The 20,945-nt window shown below is 35.7% G+C and overlaps 1 protein-coding gene across 1 annotated transcript in view; it reads left to right on the forward strand.

The window, feature by feature from the left end:
- LARGE1 (LARGE xylosyl- and glucuronyltransferase 1) overlaps positions 1–20,945 on the forward strand; it is a 347,751-nt gene that overhangs the window by 248,932 nt on the left and 77,874 nt on the right. Inside the window, exon 7 of the mRNA XM_026695460.2 lies at positions 5,022–5,126. Coding sequence (XP_026551245.1) covers positions 5,022–5,126 — 105 coding nt within the window. The remainder of the gene's footprint in view (positions 1–5,021; positions 5,127–20,945) is intronic.

Here is a 20,945-nt window from a genome sequence, read left to right on the forward strand (position 1 = left end):
GGAGAATAGGAAGAGGAAAGTAAGCTTCATGTCATGACTATTAGCAAGTTTAGCTTAATTATTTAACAAGACAATAAGGGAGACACTCCTTGAAGTGCAGTCCTTGAACAAAAGGTTCAGTCAGTGTCCATCACTTCATCCCACATTCCTTAGAGCAGAGATTGCCAACCTCTGTTGGGAACTGGGCCATAGAAGTAGGGCTGAGCGGACGAAGCTTATTTGCACAGGCAGCCCTGCTGAATTTGCCATCTATATAGTAATGAAGATCAAACAAGGCTTGGTGTATGTAATTTATAAATCCAGTCCTTGTTCCAAACCATGTCTAAATGACGTTTAAGCATGTTTGTGATAATACATTTGCAATAGCAGCAGAAAATGGAAAACTATTGGAATAGAATGGCTAGGAATGTTTGTTATACATACTCATATATTCTAGCTTTTGGAGTCTTTACCATGTAAAGACTGGTTGGCCATGTCTAAATAAAATAGCAAACAGGAACATTCCACTAATTTCATTGCAGTCTTACTTGTCCATCAACATTCTTTCGTGTAAAATAAAACTACTAAAATGTGAGTAGTGTATATCTCTTTGTTAAAAGGGATACAAATTTAAGATGAGAAAACAAATCAATTAATAAGTAACAAGGTTTGCCATGACCTGCTATGAGAGATTTGAAGATTTACCCCATCAGTATTTGGACAGTTTAATGAAAACAAACTGATAAGTCTTCAGAAAGGGTATTCAATGTCAACTTTTTGCAAATGGGACTCTCACTTTTTTCTTTGGATGCAAAATCTTTGTAGCAGTGAAGACTGCTGAGATATGAAATGTGCTGTTGGACCAAACAAACAGGATTACCTTGTTCTTATTACAGATAAAGTCTCTTTTCCATCTGAGCCATGCTTGTTTATTGTCAATCTGTGCCAGATAGGAGTATAGATGTGTGAGATGGGGTATATGGATACAGACAGAGGTGGTATTCAGCAGGTTCTGACCAGTTCTGGAGAACAGGTAGCGGAAATTTTGAGTAGTTCGGAGAAACAGCAAAAACCACCTCTGACCGGCCCCGCCTCCATCTATTCTCTGTCTCCTGAGTTCTAGCTGATCGGCTGGGTCTTCTTTTGTTGCCCTGCATAGGAGAATGAGCTGGAAAGCAGGTTAGTGGGGTGGGGAGAGAATGGGATTTTGCAGTAACTTTCCCTCAGGAGTGGGGAGGGAATGGGGATTTTGCAGTATCCTTGCCCTGGAGTGGGATGGGAATGGAGATTTTACAGTAACCTTCCCCTGCCATGCCATGCCACCAAGCCACACCCACCAAACCACGCCCACAGAACAATCGTAAATTTTTTTGAATCCTACCACTGGATGCAAGCATATTATAGTTACTTGTACAAAGAAGAAAGACCTGGAAAAAAGCACTTTCTTTCCAAGATGGATGTTCATGCTACTCATAGAATATTAAGATTTATATTAGCTTTTGCTTTATTCTCTGAATTTTTCTTAAATAAGAATATAAAATATAGAATATGAAGGAAAATCTATATTCTAACAATTGCATACTGTCATAAAAATATATGGTGTAGAACAACTTAAATCAGTTAAATTTATATTCAATTTTCCACCTTTTATTATGTTAAAAAAGAATGTGAAACAAAGAGGAAAATGATGAGCACTGATAGACTAATGGTGGTATGCTTTGCTTGCATCAATCCTAACATTTCAAATTCATGGTGAAAATACTGAAACAAGGAAATATTTTAACACGGTATGTGATACAAGGACAAAAAAAAATGTGGTACTTTAAGACACCATTTCTGGTACCTGCCAAGTTTCCTATCTTGTTTGCCCTTTTCATTAAATTGCAAACTGGAATTTCAAATTACATTTATAAACACCCAGCATTAAGTGTATTTGCAAGGGTGAAACCACATAGATCCATATCCATTCTTAGAAAATAAAAATTATGGGTGGCTGTTTGGAAGCATTTATATATATCTGTCTAGAATATCAGGGATAGTAGAAAACATTTTGGGAAGTCAGAAAGAATCACAGAAATATCATCACCATCTTGCCTTGGTTTAATGGGTATTTTATAACTGATCTCACTGCAACAGCCATTTTATAGATGTATTCATCATTTGTGCCTACCTATCCCAAAAAATTACTTAGCCCTGATTATTGTTGCTTGAGAATAGGTAGTTAGACAGGCAATGGATCTCATTCGCCCACATAAGCTAGCTTCATGTGACTATTATTAATAGTGTTACTTTGATTTATTGTCAATTACTGTCTGTCTGATATAAGATAGTAATGGGAGTTGAATTCCTAAACTACTTATTCTCAAGCAACAGTAATCAGGGCTAAGTAATTTTTTGGGGATAGGTAGGCACAAATGATGAACACATCTACAAAATGGCTGTTGCAGCAAGATCAGTTATAAAATACCCATTAAACCAAAGCAAGATGGTAATGATATTTCTGTGATTCTTTCTAACTTTCCAAAATGTTTTCTACCATCCCTGATATTATAGATAGATACATTCAAATGCTTCTGCAGGGTATAACGTTGTAGAAGATATGATTATTTTATGAAGGTGTAAAACCTGCCTTCATAAGATTTTCAAGTAAGGATTGAAGGAAAACATGTTGCAGATCAAGTAAGAAGGGCATGTGAACAAATATATACAGCTAGTCCTTGACCTGTGATGTTTTGTTCAGCTATTTTAATGTTATCAAAATACTTATGTCATCCAATGCAATTTAAAGCCTATAAGGAAAAAGAGATGCCAGATAATCAGGTTGACCTTAGACAAGGTTGAGGAATATGTGACATTGTTGACACTTGCTAGATAATTAGAACAGTCAAATAATGCCCAAAAGAAGTCAGCGTGTGCTTCATTATTTATTGAAAATGAAATAGGCTTAGAAAAATTGAAATTCCAGAACATGTCATTGTCCTACTGCAAAGCATATATGTAGACAGAACATTGCGAAATGGATTAGCTGCAGGTTGACAGAACAGTCAAGCAAGGCTATGTACTTATTTGCTAAAGCTACATGCTGATATATAAGAAGGGAAGCTGATTTGTGAGAAGATGAATATGATTTTAAAATTGAAGGAATGCAATCAACATCAAGTTCTCAAAACACAAATGATAAAGCTCAAATTATCCTTCTTTGAACACATTCTGTAGAAAAGCTGTAATGCTGGTAAAAATGGAATGAAAAAGAAGATGACTACTAGTGGATGGATTCACCGTGACAGTGCATTGGAAGATCTGGAGGACTAGATTAGGAGAAAATCTATGGCAACACTGTTGACAGCAACTTGATGGTTCATAATTCAATTTGATGAGTCCATAGGTATGTTCAAGGGACTATCTATCCTTATCAGATGAGATAAATCACACCTATTACTAAATAGAGCAATAGTCAGTATATTCTTCTGAAAAATAAAAGATAAATATCTGTGTATTGATTTTTCCTACTACTTAAAAGATAACGAAATTCTGATGAAAAAATAAAAGACAGTACTGATTGGGATAAACTAAAATCCTTCATCCAAAGTTTGGAATCAATTCATTAAAAAATTTCCAATGAGAACTTTACAGATTTTCAAACATTGAGAAGAGTTCAACATGGTTTGAATAATAAGTCCCTGGTAGTATCTTATTAAATCACTTTGTAGCTTGAGCAATATAGATGCAGAATGTTGTTCAAGTCATTTTCTGAGCACAGTTGCTACTAATTATTTAACCTTGAAGTTCAGGTAGAATGGCTTAGTTCATGTTGCAGATCAAGTAAGAAGGGCATGTGAACAAATATATACAGCTAGTCCTTGACCTGTGATGTTTTCAAGAGAAAACATGTTTTCAAGAGAAAACATGGTTTTCTCTTTTAACATACCTCATTGACCCAAAGAGGGGGGAAAAAAGAAACATTTTAATTAAAGATAAAATATTAATCCCACACTTCTTTAAGAGTCTGGGATGCTTATAGAAATAAATTAAGTCCAGATATCTCACTGCTGTTGCCAATTATTTACCATGCTGAGTTTAAGACAAAAAAATTGGAGGGTACTTCTTTCAGGGAACAAAATAATCTAATATGACTATATGGAATGATAATAAACAATATTATTCTGCTTTCTACAATAATGGAAAAAATATCTAAAACTTCTAAACATCTAAACTGTCATACTGATGAATAACAAAAGTGAGATTTAATCAATTACAATTTTGAGGAACCCATGGAATATAGGTTGTATTGATCCAAGCTTATACAATGTTTTGATGAAAAAATTCATGTAACACATATGTGCAGTATATGCTTAGTTGGCTACATTTTAAATATAGTATCTTATGACATGGAAATTTTTTAATTGTAACTTAACTTGATTATATAATACTGAGAGAGAAGGAGAGAGAGAGAGAGACTTTCGTAGTAGAAGGATTTGTGAATAGTTGTAAATAGAATTGTATTATTTGGAAAATATTACAAATTCATTTTATCGCTGAGTGTTGTTGGAAGCTGGTGTAGTTACTACAAAGAACTGATTAACATTTTTAAGTATCTCAATTAAAAGTAAAATATTAATTCTACTTTTCAAACAGTTTTGGAGAACCTTAGAATTTTCTTGAATGAGGAAAATGTGTTATAGGTAATAAATCATCATATGGTATTTGATTAACTTTTGGAAAGAGAAGAAAAGATTGAAAGATTTTTATTTACTCATATCTTCCATAAAAACATGGTCAGGATAGTTCTCAATAAGTATCTTATTTATTACTATCACATACTTGTGGGAACTTGCATATTTCTGTATTTTATTTTGCTGAATATATAACTCATTATATTTCTAAGTTAATTCTAAATTGTAATTACATTAAACAGATTTACATTTCATATATGAAATGTGCCGAATGCACATTTTTGCATCTACTTTTCTATATATTATAAGTATTTCCCTACAAGTCAATTTTTGACATTTGATTTGATTTGTTTATTTGTGCATTTTTAGGCCAGCAGGTTCTTGGTTTGGTAGAGAACCAGAGTGACTGGTACCTAGGAAACCTGTGGAAAAATCACCGTCCCTGGCCAGCTCTTGGAAGAGGTTACAATACAGGTATGTTCAATAGCAACCTGAAAGAAAGGTTGTTTCTGACTATGATGATACCTGAAATTCTGAAATATTTTTAAGGAAAATCTTTTATTTTAAAGAAAAGATGTTCTTTCCCACATCATCTGCCATGAATGTGGAATCAATCATCTCCTGAAGCATATGAGCACCCTCTAAAAGCTAGGAATGTGATTGCCACTAAGGCCAAATTATGACAAGTAGAAACTACAATCATATATTGTTTTCTTTCTGTTTTTGCTGCAGCACAATAATCTATTCAGTGTATAAACAATGTATGTTGTATGTATAAGCAATGTGTTTTGACTGATTTTTTGTTTTGTCTTCTGTACTGTATCCCCTTCAAACATTTAGCTTTAGTTCCAGTCATTTTCTGAAAAAAATGCCATTCAGTAAAAAGTGATAAGAGCATTCTAAGCTCATATAATCAAAATCTGCATTCATAAATATTAAAGTGCTGCTTGAAACTAGTTCCCACAAAATGAGTTGTTGGACAACTAATGGTTATAGGTTGATTGAACATCTTGCTGTTTTATAACGGTTTTATATTTAAGCATTGATTGTTACCTTTTAAATATGTGAATTCTGTTTCAAATGAAATGCATTCAAATAATACTAGATATATTGTACCCCTTTTTTGATGGCAGCCTAGCTGTTTGTTAAATAAGTGATGTCATCAAAGAAATCAAAAACCATATGACTGACATTTCCAAGTCATGGCCCTAACTGGAAATAAAGTACATAGCTACCTCCCCTTCCAGATATGAGGTGCATAACCCTTCTCCCTAGATATGACCTAACTCTCCTCCCACAGTGTGATGCAGAAATCACAAGGTCATAACCATAACCAGATATGATGGGTTGAAACTAACTCCACCAAGAAAAGTGTGAGAGTCAAAGCTAGGTACATGATTAGTTTAACCCCGAACCTAATTCTATGTATATTCAAACCAAAATATCAGATTTGGGGATGGTGGGTATGCATATCATATCACTTCTGATTAGACCTCTGACTTATGATGTCACCACATGGAGTTTGTTTACTTTGATGACATCCGTGATTTTTTTAAAAAGCTGTAGTCTAAAAGGGGATATACTACATCTAATAATTTTGTCTTTATAACATCTCTTCATAATTTAGAATATGAAATGATATGAATTGCTTTCTAGTGGTCAGTTCATATGTAAAGATCATTGTAGAATTTTCTCAGATGTACAATATTTCACGTCTTTGAAGTTAACCTTCTTTTCTAGCTTGATTATTTGTGGTTACTTGTTAACCACAATAAGACAGACATAAACCATCAATTGTTACAGCTGGAGTTATGTTTGTAATTCAGTGGCAAGGCTATTATTAAAACAGGAAGAATTGGGTTCAAATCCCTGATCTACTACAAAATGTAGACGCATCAAAATATGGATGGTATATCTTCAGCATAGTGATAAGATCATAATAATGATCCAAATAAATCTAATGCCAAGCTGTCAAATTCCCTTCCCCCATTGGAAAAAGAAGCATGCTTTCTGTGACTTGATTTATGGGGAGGGACAGGCTTCTCTACTGATTTGTGTGTGAAATGTGAGCAGACATACCAGGTGGATAAAGAACATACCCATAGGCATCTAAATCAGTTCCATCTCATACTTTAGGTGGCCAGTTAGTGACTTATATTCTGTTAGCATCTTAAATAAAACAGACAGCAGCTGGGGAAGGATCCATTTCTAAAGGAAATATTTCTGTTAAATAACTTTGTACCACCAACCAGTTCTTTGTGACAATTGAAATGTTCACCAAGGAATTTCTTCAGTCTCTGTGAAATAGATTTGCTATTGTGAAAAAGTTAATACACAACAATTAAATTAATGTCATTATTTATAATATGATGTAAAGGTATAAACAGATTATAAATACTTTCATTTTATGATTTTGGAGACAGTTACTACGGATTGCTAGAAGACCTACTCCATCAAATAAAGATAGCCTTCTCTGTTGAGATGATGATCATCAAATATAAATTCAATATTTTAAATGAGTGTAACAAGTGGAGATGGTATACAAAAAATGGCATTGCTTGATAAAGTTAAGAGAAGAATAAAAGGGGAAGACAGTGGATTAAGTAAGTGGATAGAATCTATTTATTTGTTTTATATTAGAATTCCAGAAATTATAGGGTGGTTCTTAGAACAGCTACAAATTATTACCAGCAGTAGAGCAATATGACAGGCATAAATGTACATGCAGTCATCAATAGTCCTGTCTGATTTTTCAGGAGCACCAACCATTTAACCAAAAAGCAAAACACTAATTGAAATGGTTCCTCGGGCATACAAAAATGAAAGAGTACTCTATCCATTTTATGAAACCCTGACATTTAGCATAGTCAATTGTTATGCAGAGTGGAGAAAGAATTGTATTATTATATTCCACAGTAATTTTGCTTGGTATTTGACACCTAGAAGGCAACAAATATCCCATCTATTCCTATGATGGAAAGGCAATAAACAATGTGGTGTCCTCATTCAGTTTTGCCCCTAATATACATTCTAACTTCACAAATTTAAACTTGCAAATGGAGAAATATTTACAGGATCTGAAGAGAGATCAGAGTATATTTACTGATATTTTATTTTCCAGCCATCATGTATTTTCTCATCCTCTATTTTTTTCCGTTTATGTAATCGTTTATCTTTTAAGTGTCTTAAATATTTTTTTTAATAAACTTGGGACATTTTGTCCCTGACTCTAAGCCTGGTTATTGTTGCATATTTGTTGCACAGGCCATAATTAGCTGTATTGTCACAATATATATTACAAAATACAATTACAAACAAAATAAATACTATTTTAGTAATGTCTAATAGGTAAATCCAGTCAGTTTAGCACTGTTGAGGTACAAGAGTACCAAAAATATTTATTGCTAGTTTGTTTTCTGCCTACAGTGCTGCAGGCACATCAGCGGGGATGTACAACATTTAAAATGCCTTTAGTATAATATAAAATATTTTAAAATAAGACATATTATGGCAGATTATAATTATATTTAATTCCCATGTACTTTTCTCATATTACAAGAACACTATCACTTGTTATATTATAAAAAATATACATATTTATTTTGCATCCCTATTGAGTCGTCAAAATCACTTGATTAAAAATGCTGAATTAATAAATACCAATCAAACTGATTCTCTCTCATTTCCTAGTAAGCCAGTTCACATACTTGTCTAACCAACAACATTTTTTCTTTGCCACAGAAATAAGCAAGTAACTTCAAATGTAATAAGGATTAAAGCTGGCTAGGTAGGAACAAGCACGGCTGATCAAACAAAGCCATTGAGATGCATTATTATATCTCAAGACTGGGAAAGGAATAGGCAAATGGATGGAAGAAAAGGTTTGTTTGTAGGTTCTAGAAGGTGAGCACAGATATCATACCCTTTCCTAAAGATTGATACACTCCTCCCTAAATTAGTTGTCTCTTCCATGAGCACACAGTTTATGGAAAAATAAAAATGGAGTGGAATGAAGGAAGGGGACACCTGCCTAGCTAGCCAGATCAGCTGAATTAACTGTGGTATCAATGGGGTGACAGATGGCGCAGACAGATCATCCTCACATCCAGAAGGAGAAAAAAGGTTTATGATTGAAATGATTGAGATTGACTGGTTTTCTCTGTTTCACATACACGCATGTGATAGATCAGGGTTGTCAAACTCCCGGCCCACAGGCCAGATGCGTCACATGCTAGCCATGCCCATGCCTGGTTTAGTGAAGGGGGAAAAAGTCCCAATACATCACATGGTGATGCCATGATGCTATGAGTTTGACACCCTTGTAATATATAGATTGGTTGATTGAATGAATGATTGAATGAATGAATTTTTAAGGTAATTTTTTTATTTTATTTTTAGTACAAACAATCCATCTTTCATTAAACAGTGTGTCGTCTGGGTACAAATATCTTGTGCAATAACAATTACAGTTTACAGCATTTTTCATTACATTCATATTAATTCTCTACTCTTAACTTAATACTAATATACATAATATATCTCATTATTATAACAATCCTCATCTTAACATATTTAATTCTATTAACATATTTTCTATATTTCACTAATCTTCTTTCGTTTCTAATTTATTCTCTAGCATCGATAAAATAGGTGCCATATCATATAATATTCAGTTTGTTCTTTCTCTTTAATTGCCAGTGTTAACCTATTCATCCCAGCACATTCCAATATCTTCCTGATCACGCTCTCATCAGTAGGAATCTCTTCACCTTTCCAGTTTTGCACAAAGACAATTCTAGCTGCAATCAATACATGAATAATTAAATATGCATTCTCTTTACTATAAATTTCAGGTAAAATCCCCAACAAAAATATTTCAGGTTTAAATCAACATGTTGTTGTATGATCCTTTCCAGCCATGTATGTACACTGCTCAAAAAAATAAAGGGAACACTTAAACAACACAATGTAACTCCAAGTCAATCACACTTCTGTGAAATCAAACTGGCCACTTAGGTAGCAACACTGATTGGCAATCAAAAGCAGAGGCAGTTAGCAAGACATCCCCAATAAAGGAGTGGTTCTGAAGGTGGTGACCACAGACCACTTCTCAGTTCCTGCGCTTTCTGACTGATGGTTTGGTCACTTTTGAATGCTGGTGGTGCTGTCACTCTAGTGGTAGCATAAGACGGAGTCTACAACCCACACACGTGGCTCAGGTAGTGCAGCTCATCCAGGATGGCACATCAATGTGAGCCGTGGCAAGAAGGTTTGCTGTGTCAGCGTAGTGTCCAGAGCATGGAAGCGCTACCAGGAGACAGCCCAGTACATCAGGAGATGTGGAGGAGGCCTTAGGAGGGCAACAGCCCAGCATCAGGACCGCTACCTCCGCCTTTGTGCAAGGAGGGACGGGAGGAGTACTGCCAGAGCCCTGCAAAATGACCTCCAGCGGGCCACAAATGTGCATGTGGCTGCTCAAACGGTCAGAAACAGACTCCATGAGGGTGGTATGTGGACCCGATGTCCATAGGTGGGGGTTGTGCTTATAGCCCAACACCGTGCAGGACGTTTGGCATTTGCCAGAGAACACCAAGATTGGCAAATTTGCCACTGGTGCCCTGTGCTCTTCACAGATGAAAGCAGGTTCACACTGAGCACATGTGACAGATGTGACAGTGTCTGAGACTCCATGGAGAACATTCTGCTGCCTGAAACATCCTCCAGCATGACTGGTTTGGCAGTGGGTCAGTAATGGTGTGGGATGGCATTTCTTTAGGGGGCTGCAGAGCCCTCCAAGTGCTCACTAGAGGTAGCCATTAGGTACTGAGATGAGATCCTCAGACCCCTTGTGAGACCATATGATGGTGCAGTTGGCCCTGGGTTCCTCCTAATGCAAGACAATGATAGACCTCGTGTGGTTGGAGTGTGTCAACAGTTTCTGCAAGATGAAGGCATTGATGCTATGGACGGCCCACCCATTCCCCAGACCTGAATCCAATTAAGCACATCTGGGACATCATGTCTCACTCCATCCACCAATGCCACGTTGCACCACAGACTGTCCAGGAGTTGGGGGATGCTTTAGTCCAGGTGTGGGAGGAGATCCCTCAGGAGACCATCCGCCACTTCATCAGGAGCATGCCCAGGCATTGTAGGGAGGTTATACAGGCACGTGGTGGCCACACACACTACTGAGCCTCATTTTGACTTATTTTAAGGACATTACATCAAAGTTGGATCAGCCTGTAGTGTTTTTTCCACTTTAATTTTGAGTGTAACTCCAAATCCAGACCTTCATGGGTTGCTAAATTTGATTTCCATTGATAATTTTTGTGTGATTTTGTTGTCAGCACATTCAACTATGTAATGGACAAAGTATTTACTAAGAATATTTCATTCATTCAGATATAGGATGTCTTATTTTTGTGTTCCCTTTTATTTTTTTGAGCAGTGTCTTTTTGTCCAACATTTCCCAGCTTCTACACATTGATTGATTGATTAGTTGGTTGGTTGGTTGATTGAGGCTGCATCAGGTGATCTGCATAAATATAACATTCTGTGCAATAAAATAAAAGATACTCAAGTGGTTATATTTTGACCCTGAATCACAAGAAAAATTAATGTGCAGTTATCTACATTTGAATGTACAGTACTATGGAAGATATTTTCTTAGAATGCCTGCACCAAACAAGGAATCAATACTTTGAATTATTTGATTTTACAGATTTTAAGAGATTGTGTTTTGAATATAACTTAGATTTTGAATATATAGCTTATATTTATATTGCTTGGCAATTTTACAGTTGAAACATATATTAATTAAAACAGTGCAGCTGAGCGGCCTTATCAGTCTCCAAAGTCTCTACAGTCCTAGGAACTAATTCTAGGATTAGTTTTATTTTCTTTTGTCAGGTTTAGTTTATATCACCATGAGATATCTGGGATTTCTTTCTCTTTACTCTATAAACACTGTTTATCTTTTTTGTCCCTCTTGATGTTACAGTTTTCTATACTTCACTACTAAAAATAACTTAAATATTAAAAAGAAAAGTCCTGCTAAGCAGATATTCCATTCCCCGACTTCCTCTTCTTGTCTTAGACTGCAGAAGTGGTTAGTTATGGGGAGGATCCTGTGGAAATAGCTATTTTATTTGACAGCCTCTGATATTGCTTTAACTTGAGTTCAAGTAGAATAGCTGACATTACTCTGAACAATTACTCTTGACAGTCTTGCGTGCTTACAATACACTCATGCATTATTCTTCTATGTTTTAGTCAGCTCAAGCTCTTATTTTTCAGTTCCACAAAGCTATTAAAACCTTTTTTTTAAGTTTATATGGCTGAGAGAGAATAAAAAGGATATAGAGATGAACTAAAAAAGCAAGTGAATGAAAGGAAGTTTGGAGAGGAGGTAGCAGCAAATGTAACAGCATTTTCCTGAAACATAGAACAAGAGGTCATTTCATGCGACAGTTTGACTTCTCCAAGATAGCAAAGGATGGATTATTGACAGAGTCAGCATGTCGCTGTAAAGAAAACTGTTCAAAATTGAAATGTATTATTTGACTCTCAGCTCTTGGAAGGAACAAAAAAATAAATCTCCTGGGAACAGAGGGTGGTGGTAAAAGAAAGGTAAGGCTTATCAGATACCTGCTCCATGAATTAGAATAGATGTCAAACAATATAGCATTAGAATAGGAGGAACTCAGAAGCCCCTTGAAAAGGCAGAAATACAAACAAATTGTGCCAGAATAGAGGAGGGAGGGAGTAGCCCCAGCTCTTGTATTATTTTTCCTAATAAAATATAGCACTTTAAAAAAAAAAAAAATCAAATATAACACTGATTTGGCAGAAAAAGAATAATGAAGATACCATCACTTTATTTTCAAAAAACTGAATTTGAAATCCTACTGAGATCAGCTTAATTGAATCATTAAATACATTATAAATATTCCTCCAGGAAAGATCTAACACCTTTTGATTTCTTCTTTCTGGCTATGTGAATGCTCAGAATAGCCCTGGGGATATTTCCAGGCCAGACTACATTTTCTCTCTCTCTTTTTCTGTAGGTATGGATAAATACTTTCCTTCCTCCCTATAGGAATATGGGTGCATTTCTTTTTTGCAAGGAAACCTGAAGCATTTAGTTGGCAGCAATACATCAATACATCAACCAAATCTGTCCCTGTGAGAAAAAGTCACAACAATGGGGAATTCTATTGCTTGGTCTTACTATTCCTTGAACATTTAGGAAGCACAACTACTTGTTATAGTGTGAACAGTGTCAACAGGTTCTGACCAGTTCTGGAGAACCGGTAGCAGAAATTTTGAGTAGAGCAGAGAACCATCAAATACCACCTCTGACTGCAGATTTTACAGTATCCTTTTCCTGCCACGCCCACGAAGCCATGCTCACTGAACCGGTAGTAAAAAAATTTGAATCCCACCACTGACTATGCAGTTATTGTCAGGTTAATGATTTCTTAATTAAGGAAGTTCTACAGAGTAAGCTAGATCTTTTTAGATGTAAATTGGGTTTGTTTCTTAACTGGTTGCTGTCTTCAGGTTCTGAAGTAGACATGCTACTTTCCAATCAATATAGGTAGGAAATAGCCTTGCTGAAATATTAATATCTTATAGGGTCAGTTTTCAAAACCAGAAATGCCAGACCTCTGTTCCACAGAGTTCAATACTGGAGAGGTCAGGGATTGAACATAGCCTATACTGTTTCACCGATTATGGAAGTTCACCAATTATGACTTCTGCTTTCAGACAGTGGGTCAGTAGTAATCTCTTCATTGGTAAGAAAGAAAATAGGAGTATAATATGCTGTGAGCTCTCAGGGCTGTAAACAAAATTATATGAGTATTTAATTCAGGAATTATAGAACCATAAAATTGAAAGAAAAATAGAAGAGGAATTCAGGGAATCAAGGCGTACTTCCTCCTTGTAAAAATCTGAATTAAAACATATCTTTAGTTTCCAGTTTGCATTGAACATGTCCTTATTTCAATTTTCATCTAGTGATGTGTTACTGTAAAATGATCAAAATGCAAGCATTCAACATTTAAAAAAAAAAATCCAGTAGTTTTTGTCTTTTTTTTATATGCTTTTGAAGGACTTTTCAGGTAGAAAATATAGTTTGGCTTTGGGAGTTCAATTAAAGTGTGGGAGTAGAATTTTGAATGAGAAGCAGAAGTGTGAAATTAAAGAGTGAGAATAAATATGATTCAAAATGAAGGAGGCCTGTAATGAGTAGTCAGTTTTTGCTGATGGCTAAAACTCCCTTTTCTGATGCCAAAGCCATTGGCTTTAAACCCTGCAAAGGGGGATACAGAATGAAAGATTCTTCTTTCTGTGACTATTTAGAGAGGGGCTATACTTTGATAACACAAGCAAAATATTTTATTTTACTGTCTGCAAAAGAATTGGCAAATTAGAAGCAGACATATACTAAATATGTAGAATAGGTGGTTCGGTGAGTATGCATGTGCACCTAAGGCACTTGCACACAGTGCTGAAATTGGAGTATGTAGAAGCTCAGCTGCTTACCTTCCAAGTCAGCAACGGTAAGTAGAACAGCGAGGGGAGGGGGAACAGGTGTGCTGTGCAATTGAGATGATCTACAAAGCAAGAAATAAAGGACAGGATAGGGCGGGGATGGGTGGGCGGGACCAATTGATCATCAGAACTACTGGTTTGTGTGAACCAGTCTGAAGCAGCAACATCCCACCACTGAGAATAGGGGATAATATTATAGGCTTAAATACTACTTATTAAATACTAGTTAATTAGTCTTTAATATAGTTATGAAAATAATGATTTCTGAAGCTGTGTCACAGTGATAGGAAAGTTCTATTGAAAGCTACTTTTTATTTCTAGTATTTGAATGAGTACTAATAAAGATTGTATTCCTAAAGATTCTATACTTTATTTAGTTGAATTCTGACATGTTGCTTTTACTAATGGATGCTTTATATGCAAACGGCTCTACTCTAATAAAGTGGATTAAATCCACTTTGGAGCACTGGGCTTTATGACACCTATGTAAGAGTAACTGAGAGAGTAGTAGTCAAAGATGAAAATTTGTAATTCATTTTTGGTAATGAATTCATTTGTAATTCATTTTTGGTAATGAATTCATTGTTGGGTTCCTATGCTGTGCTGAGATTTGTTTTCATTAACATGCTAATTGTTCAAACATTTCTCTGCAGGTAACTAGCTATAGGCATCTGACATGTTTTATTTTTAACATAATTATTCCCATTATCATCTGAAAAAATGATCCCTGGCTATTCTCTCTTAGTACAGTTGGTTCACAATGGGAGGCATACAGTTTTTTAAAAAATACACACAATGATTGGCTGAGTTGACACATTGGGCACAGATTGGCTTGTTTTTATCACCGATGAACAGCTGTTATAACTTGGTTGACACTTTATGCTAAGACATCAGCCATGATTTATAAATCAAAATAGCTGGGTTCATGCAGTGCACTACTTCAAAATAAACTAAACAAACCACATTATGTCTTGGAGTAATTGCTGAAGCCAATATCAGACAGATCTCTTCAATTGCTTTAAGGCATTGAAAGTATATAACCAGAACTGAAGGACAAAACCATGGGATAAACAAGCAATCATACACAAATGTGCCCATGAAGAAGAAACTTGTGATTGGTTAAGGCATCAGAAAAAGGCTTTTTGCAGTCCTGTTTAGGTTCTGAAACTTCTAGGAAAGTCTGATGATAGTATTCTGGTAGTAGGATCCTTCATTACCCTCTTTGACCAGTATTAAATTTTAAAAAAACAATTGAATTTACACGCACAAAATAAAAAGCTGTTCCCAAATATTATATCCCCACAGGAGGTTAGGGCAGCTGCTCTGTCCCATTTTAGAAGGTCCTTACTCCATTTTTATTCTTATAGTTTCCTGAACTGCTGAATAAATAGTGTTTCATCATTCAGATAAAATTTCATTTTAGGATATACTTTTTGTTTGCTTAATTTTTATATTGTCAACATCTTTTTGGAAAAACTGGAAAGGCAAGATATAGATTTCTTCATGTATGTACTGTTGGAAGAAATGTCCATCTGGACTCAGTTCCAAGTAGGGAGAAAGACACTAGAAACATGGACGCTATTTGAAAAGATGGTTTAATGGTGGATAGGACCATGTGGTTTGAAGTCCTGACCACACGGAGTGGAGAGTAAGATATATTTATACCCTCTCTTGGACTTTGAACTTGCTTCCTGTTCCTGTATTCTGATTGGTTGTCAAACTCCCATGGGGTCATACAAGACAACTTTGTAGGTTGTCTTGAATCCCAGGTTTGGTTGAATCTTTCTAGGTGATGTAATCTTTCCAGGTGGCATGTAGTGAAATGGGTAGAGGGCTATTCCTATTATGAGGCTGAAGGTCTTTTGTGTTGTAGATAAGCTGGCCCAGCCTTTTGTCTTGTAGATAGGATGGCCCACTCTTTCTGGGGCTATTAATAAAGGTGGGGGCTGCTTTTCAAGAGCATGTTTCTCCTTTTCTCATCCAGGGAGGTATAATATTCTGCCTTTTTAATATTTCCTAGAATATTTCATTCTTGTAGGAGAAGGGTGGATGCTAACTTTCTACAGTACCATTCCTACCAATCTCTAAATATGCCTAGGAATGAATGTGTATGTGTGCATTTGTGTGCATGCATCTGTGTATATATACACACATAGATACATACATATATACATATACATATACATATACATATGCATATACATACATACGATATATACATATACATATACATATACATATACATATACATATACATATACATAAAATATATATATATATATATATATATATATATATATATATATATATATATATATATATATGGATCTTTGGTTGTTGGGTTTTCTCGCGAAGATTCGAAGTATCTAGGCAACATTTCGATGAAGTCTCATTCATCATCTTCAGGCTTCTGTCTTCAGCTCTGTGCTTCTCAGAGAAGACAGAAGCCTGAAGATGATGAATGAGACTTCATCAAACGCGTTGCCTAGATACTTCGAATCTACGCGAGAAAACCCGAAAAACCAAAGATCCACATACAAATACCCGCGAGAACCTCAGAAAAAAAAAATATATATATATAACATGTGTGTGTGTGTGTGTGTATATACACATACACCCCACCAGGAATGAATGTGTGGCAGAGGTGGTATTCAGCAGGTTCTGACCATTTCTGGAGAAACGGTAACAGAAATTTTGAGTAGTTTGGAGAACTGGCAAATACCACCTCTGACTGGAGATTTTACAGTATTCTTCCCCTGCCACGCACACCAAGCCACGCCCACAGAACCGGTAGTAAAAAATTTTGAATCCCACCACTGATGTGTGGGTGTATCTGTGTACAAACACACACACACACACACACACACATATGTACATATACACATACATACACACTTGTGTGTACATCACATGCATATGCGTAGTCACACAGACTCTGCTAAGAAACTGATTTGGAAAGAGGCATTCAAAGTATCAAAATCCTGGACTGCAGAATGCAGGATTTGTTTATTTGTTTTTTTGCTGTTCCTTATTGTTGTGTCTTTGTGAAAGAAAGTGCTAAATAATTAATAGTGCTAAATCCAAAAGCACTTAATTTGGATATCTTCCAGTCCACTATCAATACCACAGAAAGTAACTAAAAACTATAATTTTATGCAGTCCTTCTCTGCTAGTTTGTTACATAGTCACAACCTGGCCTTTCCCTTCTCCCTTTACTTCTGAGTAGAACCTTTATGGTGAAAGTGTTCACAGCAACCAGCAGTTCCAGTGAAATAATGAAAAGTGTTGTGATGGCAAAGATGCACATTCTGCCATTAGGTGCTTATGTGCAACATTATAATACAACTAAAAAGGGACAGAATTTTTTTCATAGCAACACAAGGGACATTTCATCTTTAGTCTTCTGCTTGAGTGATATAACAGTTTTCTATAAAATAGACATATTATTGTCAATTTTATCTACAGCTCCTTTCCTAATGTTCCATAAAGGATTGTGTCTTTTTTTTCAAGTGCCACATACTGAGTTGTTTTCCTTGAGCTGTTTGTTCATGCTGTGTAGCTGTTCAGTTTTGATCTGCTTGAGGTAGTTCCAGAGCATTCTGGATTCAAACCTAGCACCTGTCTCAACATACAGTTCTAGGAAAAGGTACAAACCATTTTAAGGTGAGGCAAACAGATGCTAAGCTTGCATTCCGATGCACTCTCCAAAGCACCTTTAAATACTGAATCTGAACTGCAGCACTGCCCTATAATTTCCCCAAAATCCAAGAAGTTGCATGTAAGAAAGCATGGAAATGGACTATAAACGCTTAACAATCCAGCACTTAGTGAACAAAGTTACCACATACCCCCCCAAAGGTACTTAGGACCTGGTTCCAATGTTCTGATGGTGGCACCTCCACCCTTTTCAATCGTATGACTGTATTTTGAGTAGCTTGGCAACCTTCTAATCTGTATAACTGGTTGCACTGTTTTATGACTTTTTTTTCAGATAAAAAATGGCTATAGGAATGCACTGACCTGTTTATCAACCACAGCATTCACTTAATGACCACCAGAAAAATGTCATAAAAGGAGGTCGGTCATGTAGATGCTTCAACTTGTAACTATCAAGACTTACAATGGAAATTCCAGACTCTATTATAGTCATAAGTCCAGGACAACCTGTAGTAGCATTTGAGTGATAAGGCCTGCATTATCATTGCCATTTCAGGCACCACAACATGAAAATTTATCAACCTGTTGGCCAGTACTATACTTCATATACACATCTATAACGCTCACTTGTTTGGCCTGGTGATGAAGGATGTATGTGACCATTCTCATTCTGTCATGAGAAAAGATGGGCGGTTTCTTTTCCAAAGGGCTGCTGCCCCTTAAAAGGTATTAAATTCATACTTCAGCTATGAAGTAAAAATAAATAAATCAAACTTTACTTGAACAACTTCGAGTAAATTCTCAATTTACCAGATATTAATTGAACAGATATTCGATGCAATGGAGAATTTTTTCTGTATACTGTACACCTCTATGTATTTGCCATTTCTGTACATATGCAATTGTCATTTTAGGCACGCAGAAAAATCCTATTTGTATTTAATCGGGTATAATGGATACCCCTTCCAACCAGTAATCCATTAAATTGAAGATTTACAGTAATTGGTTCTATCAAAGCTTGTGTAACAATACTTCACTTATAATCAGCTTTATGGTATTTTGTTTGTTTATTTATGAAATTATATGGCTGCCTAGTCTCTCACAGCAACTCTCGGTGGCTTACAAGCAATAAAAACACAATCTAAAAAATTAAAAACCAATCATTTTAGTACCTTAAAACTGGAAAATAAAAGAGTATTCACAGTGAAAAATGTAACCAAATGTAACTTTTGTATGTTCCTTATGTGCATAGTATTTGCCTGATTTTGATTTGAAACAGCTTTGTCTATCGAGTGTAACTCATTGATCCCAAGGAGGTTGATTTTCAACCTGGCCATCTTCCATTTGATAATATCCAATTTACCTTGGTTCATTCCTTGAACATTCCATGTTGCTGTATGAGTGTTTTCATACGGTACAGACCTTTGCTTTTAACCACTGACTGCATCAGAATCTGGGATTCCTGTTGGATTTGCCCTAGGTGCATCATTAATGCCTTGACTACTCAAGTACAGATCATAAATATCACACCTTCTGGCAACTCATTGAATCAAACACATCTTTCCCTGGAATCAACCAACACAATACCAAGAAAACACCCAGCTTCTTCAAAGGCTTGTTGACATGTTACACCTGTTCCCACAGGCTTTGAATCACTTTTTTCCTTTTTGAATCCAGGTTGCTGCACAACTCTGATAAATAAATGAAAGTATTTTAAACTGTTACGGTAGTGATGGCAGCCTTCATCTTTAAGTATTTGAAATATAACAATAAGGCATTGTACTGGATTTGACCATCAATTCAGTGTGTTAAGTTTCATTTATTATTAATGAAAAGAATGCCCCAAATCTTGGGAGATTCCTAAGAGAACTAAAAAGTTTTTTTTAATAAAGTGTTTCTTTTCATCCATAACTATAAGGCACTTTGGCTATATATGAATTTAGAGTCTGCTTGCCTTGGTAATACTGCTTTTATTTATAAGAGGAGCCTTCACACCTATCTGTTATTTTGCTAATTCACTTCTGTCTCTGTTTCACTTTGACAAACTTTTCCATCTCCTCCCATTTGGGAGGTTATACTGCTAATGCTATCTCTGAAATATAAAAGATTCCATATTGGGATCAGATATCTAGGGAGGGGGAGTTTAATTTCTCTTCTCCTTCATCCTCCAGGGTCTTTTTTCACCAACATAACAGATGAGAACAACTCCCTTTCTACCGTGTTCTACTGCTTATCATTATAAATGTAGCATGATGCTAGAGAAATTAGGCTTATACAGTAACTCACACCTCTTGCACTGAATAGAATTTGGTGGTCAGCTTTGGAATTAATTCATTTTGAGCCTCTAGTGTTGAAAAGAGACTTACTCTTTTTTGCCACTTTTTATATAAGTATATATGCAGGGATACACTGAACAATACACCTCCAAATTGTTGGGGGGAATATGTTGACATTTGTACAGAGAGGGCTTAGAGAGGGCTGTAAATCACTATGAAGCGGTCTATAAGTCTAAGTGCTATTGCTTTTAAATGAGTGGAACTAATTTGCTTCCCCACCCCAGCATAACTTCCATAATCTTACTATATCTACTAGAACATTTTCTCCTTTTTTTCTCTCTGTTTCTCTCTATTTGTTTCTCTATCTCTCTTTCTTTGTGGAAATAAACATTGCAAACTACTTAAAAAATATTGGGGCTTATGTTCTTTGTAGCAATGTTCATTTTTGATCTTCAAAGCCCCGGATTTGATAATATTAAAACAAAATTCCTTTGATTTAAGAGTACAGTTATTTGTGTGTTTATTTAAGAATGAGTATAAATTAAACCCCTGTGTTATTGTGAGCGCACTTCTAGTCTAGTATCATCCAATTTATTAGTAGTTTGTTCTCAGATATTTTGTTTTTAAATCCCTTTTGGTCATCTGTGAGATGCCTTAGTTGATAGCCCTTTAATCTTTTTAGCCAGGACAGGATTATCTGCCTGCTTGAAAGAATGGGGAAAATGGAGTGGAGATATAGTAAATGCTTTCAAGGCAGCTATATTAAAGAGGTGGTTATTAGATCATTTTTCTTGTTTCA

Source organism: Pseudonaja textilis, chromosome 5 (genome assembly GCF_049901715.1).
Source record: "Pseudonaja textilis isolate UNSWEBS1 chromosome 5, rPseTex1.2, whole genome shotgun sequence".
NCBI lineage: Eukaryota > Metazoa > Chordata > Lepidosauria > Squamata > Elapidae > Pseudonaja > Pseudonaja textilis.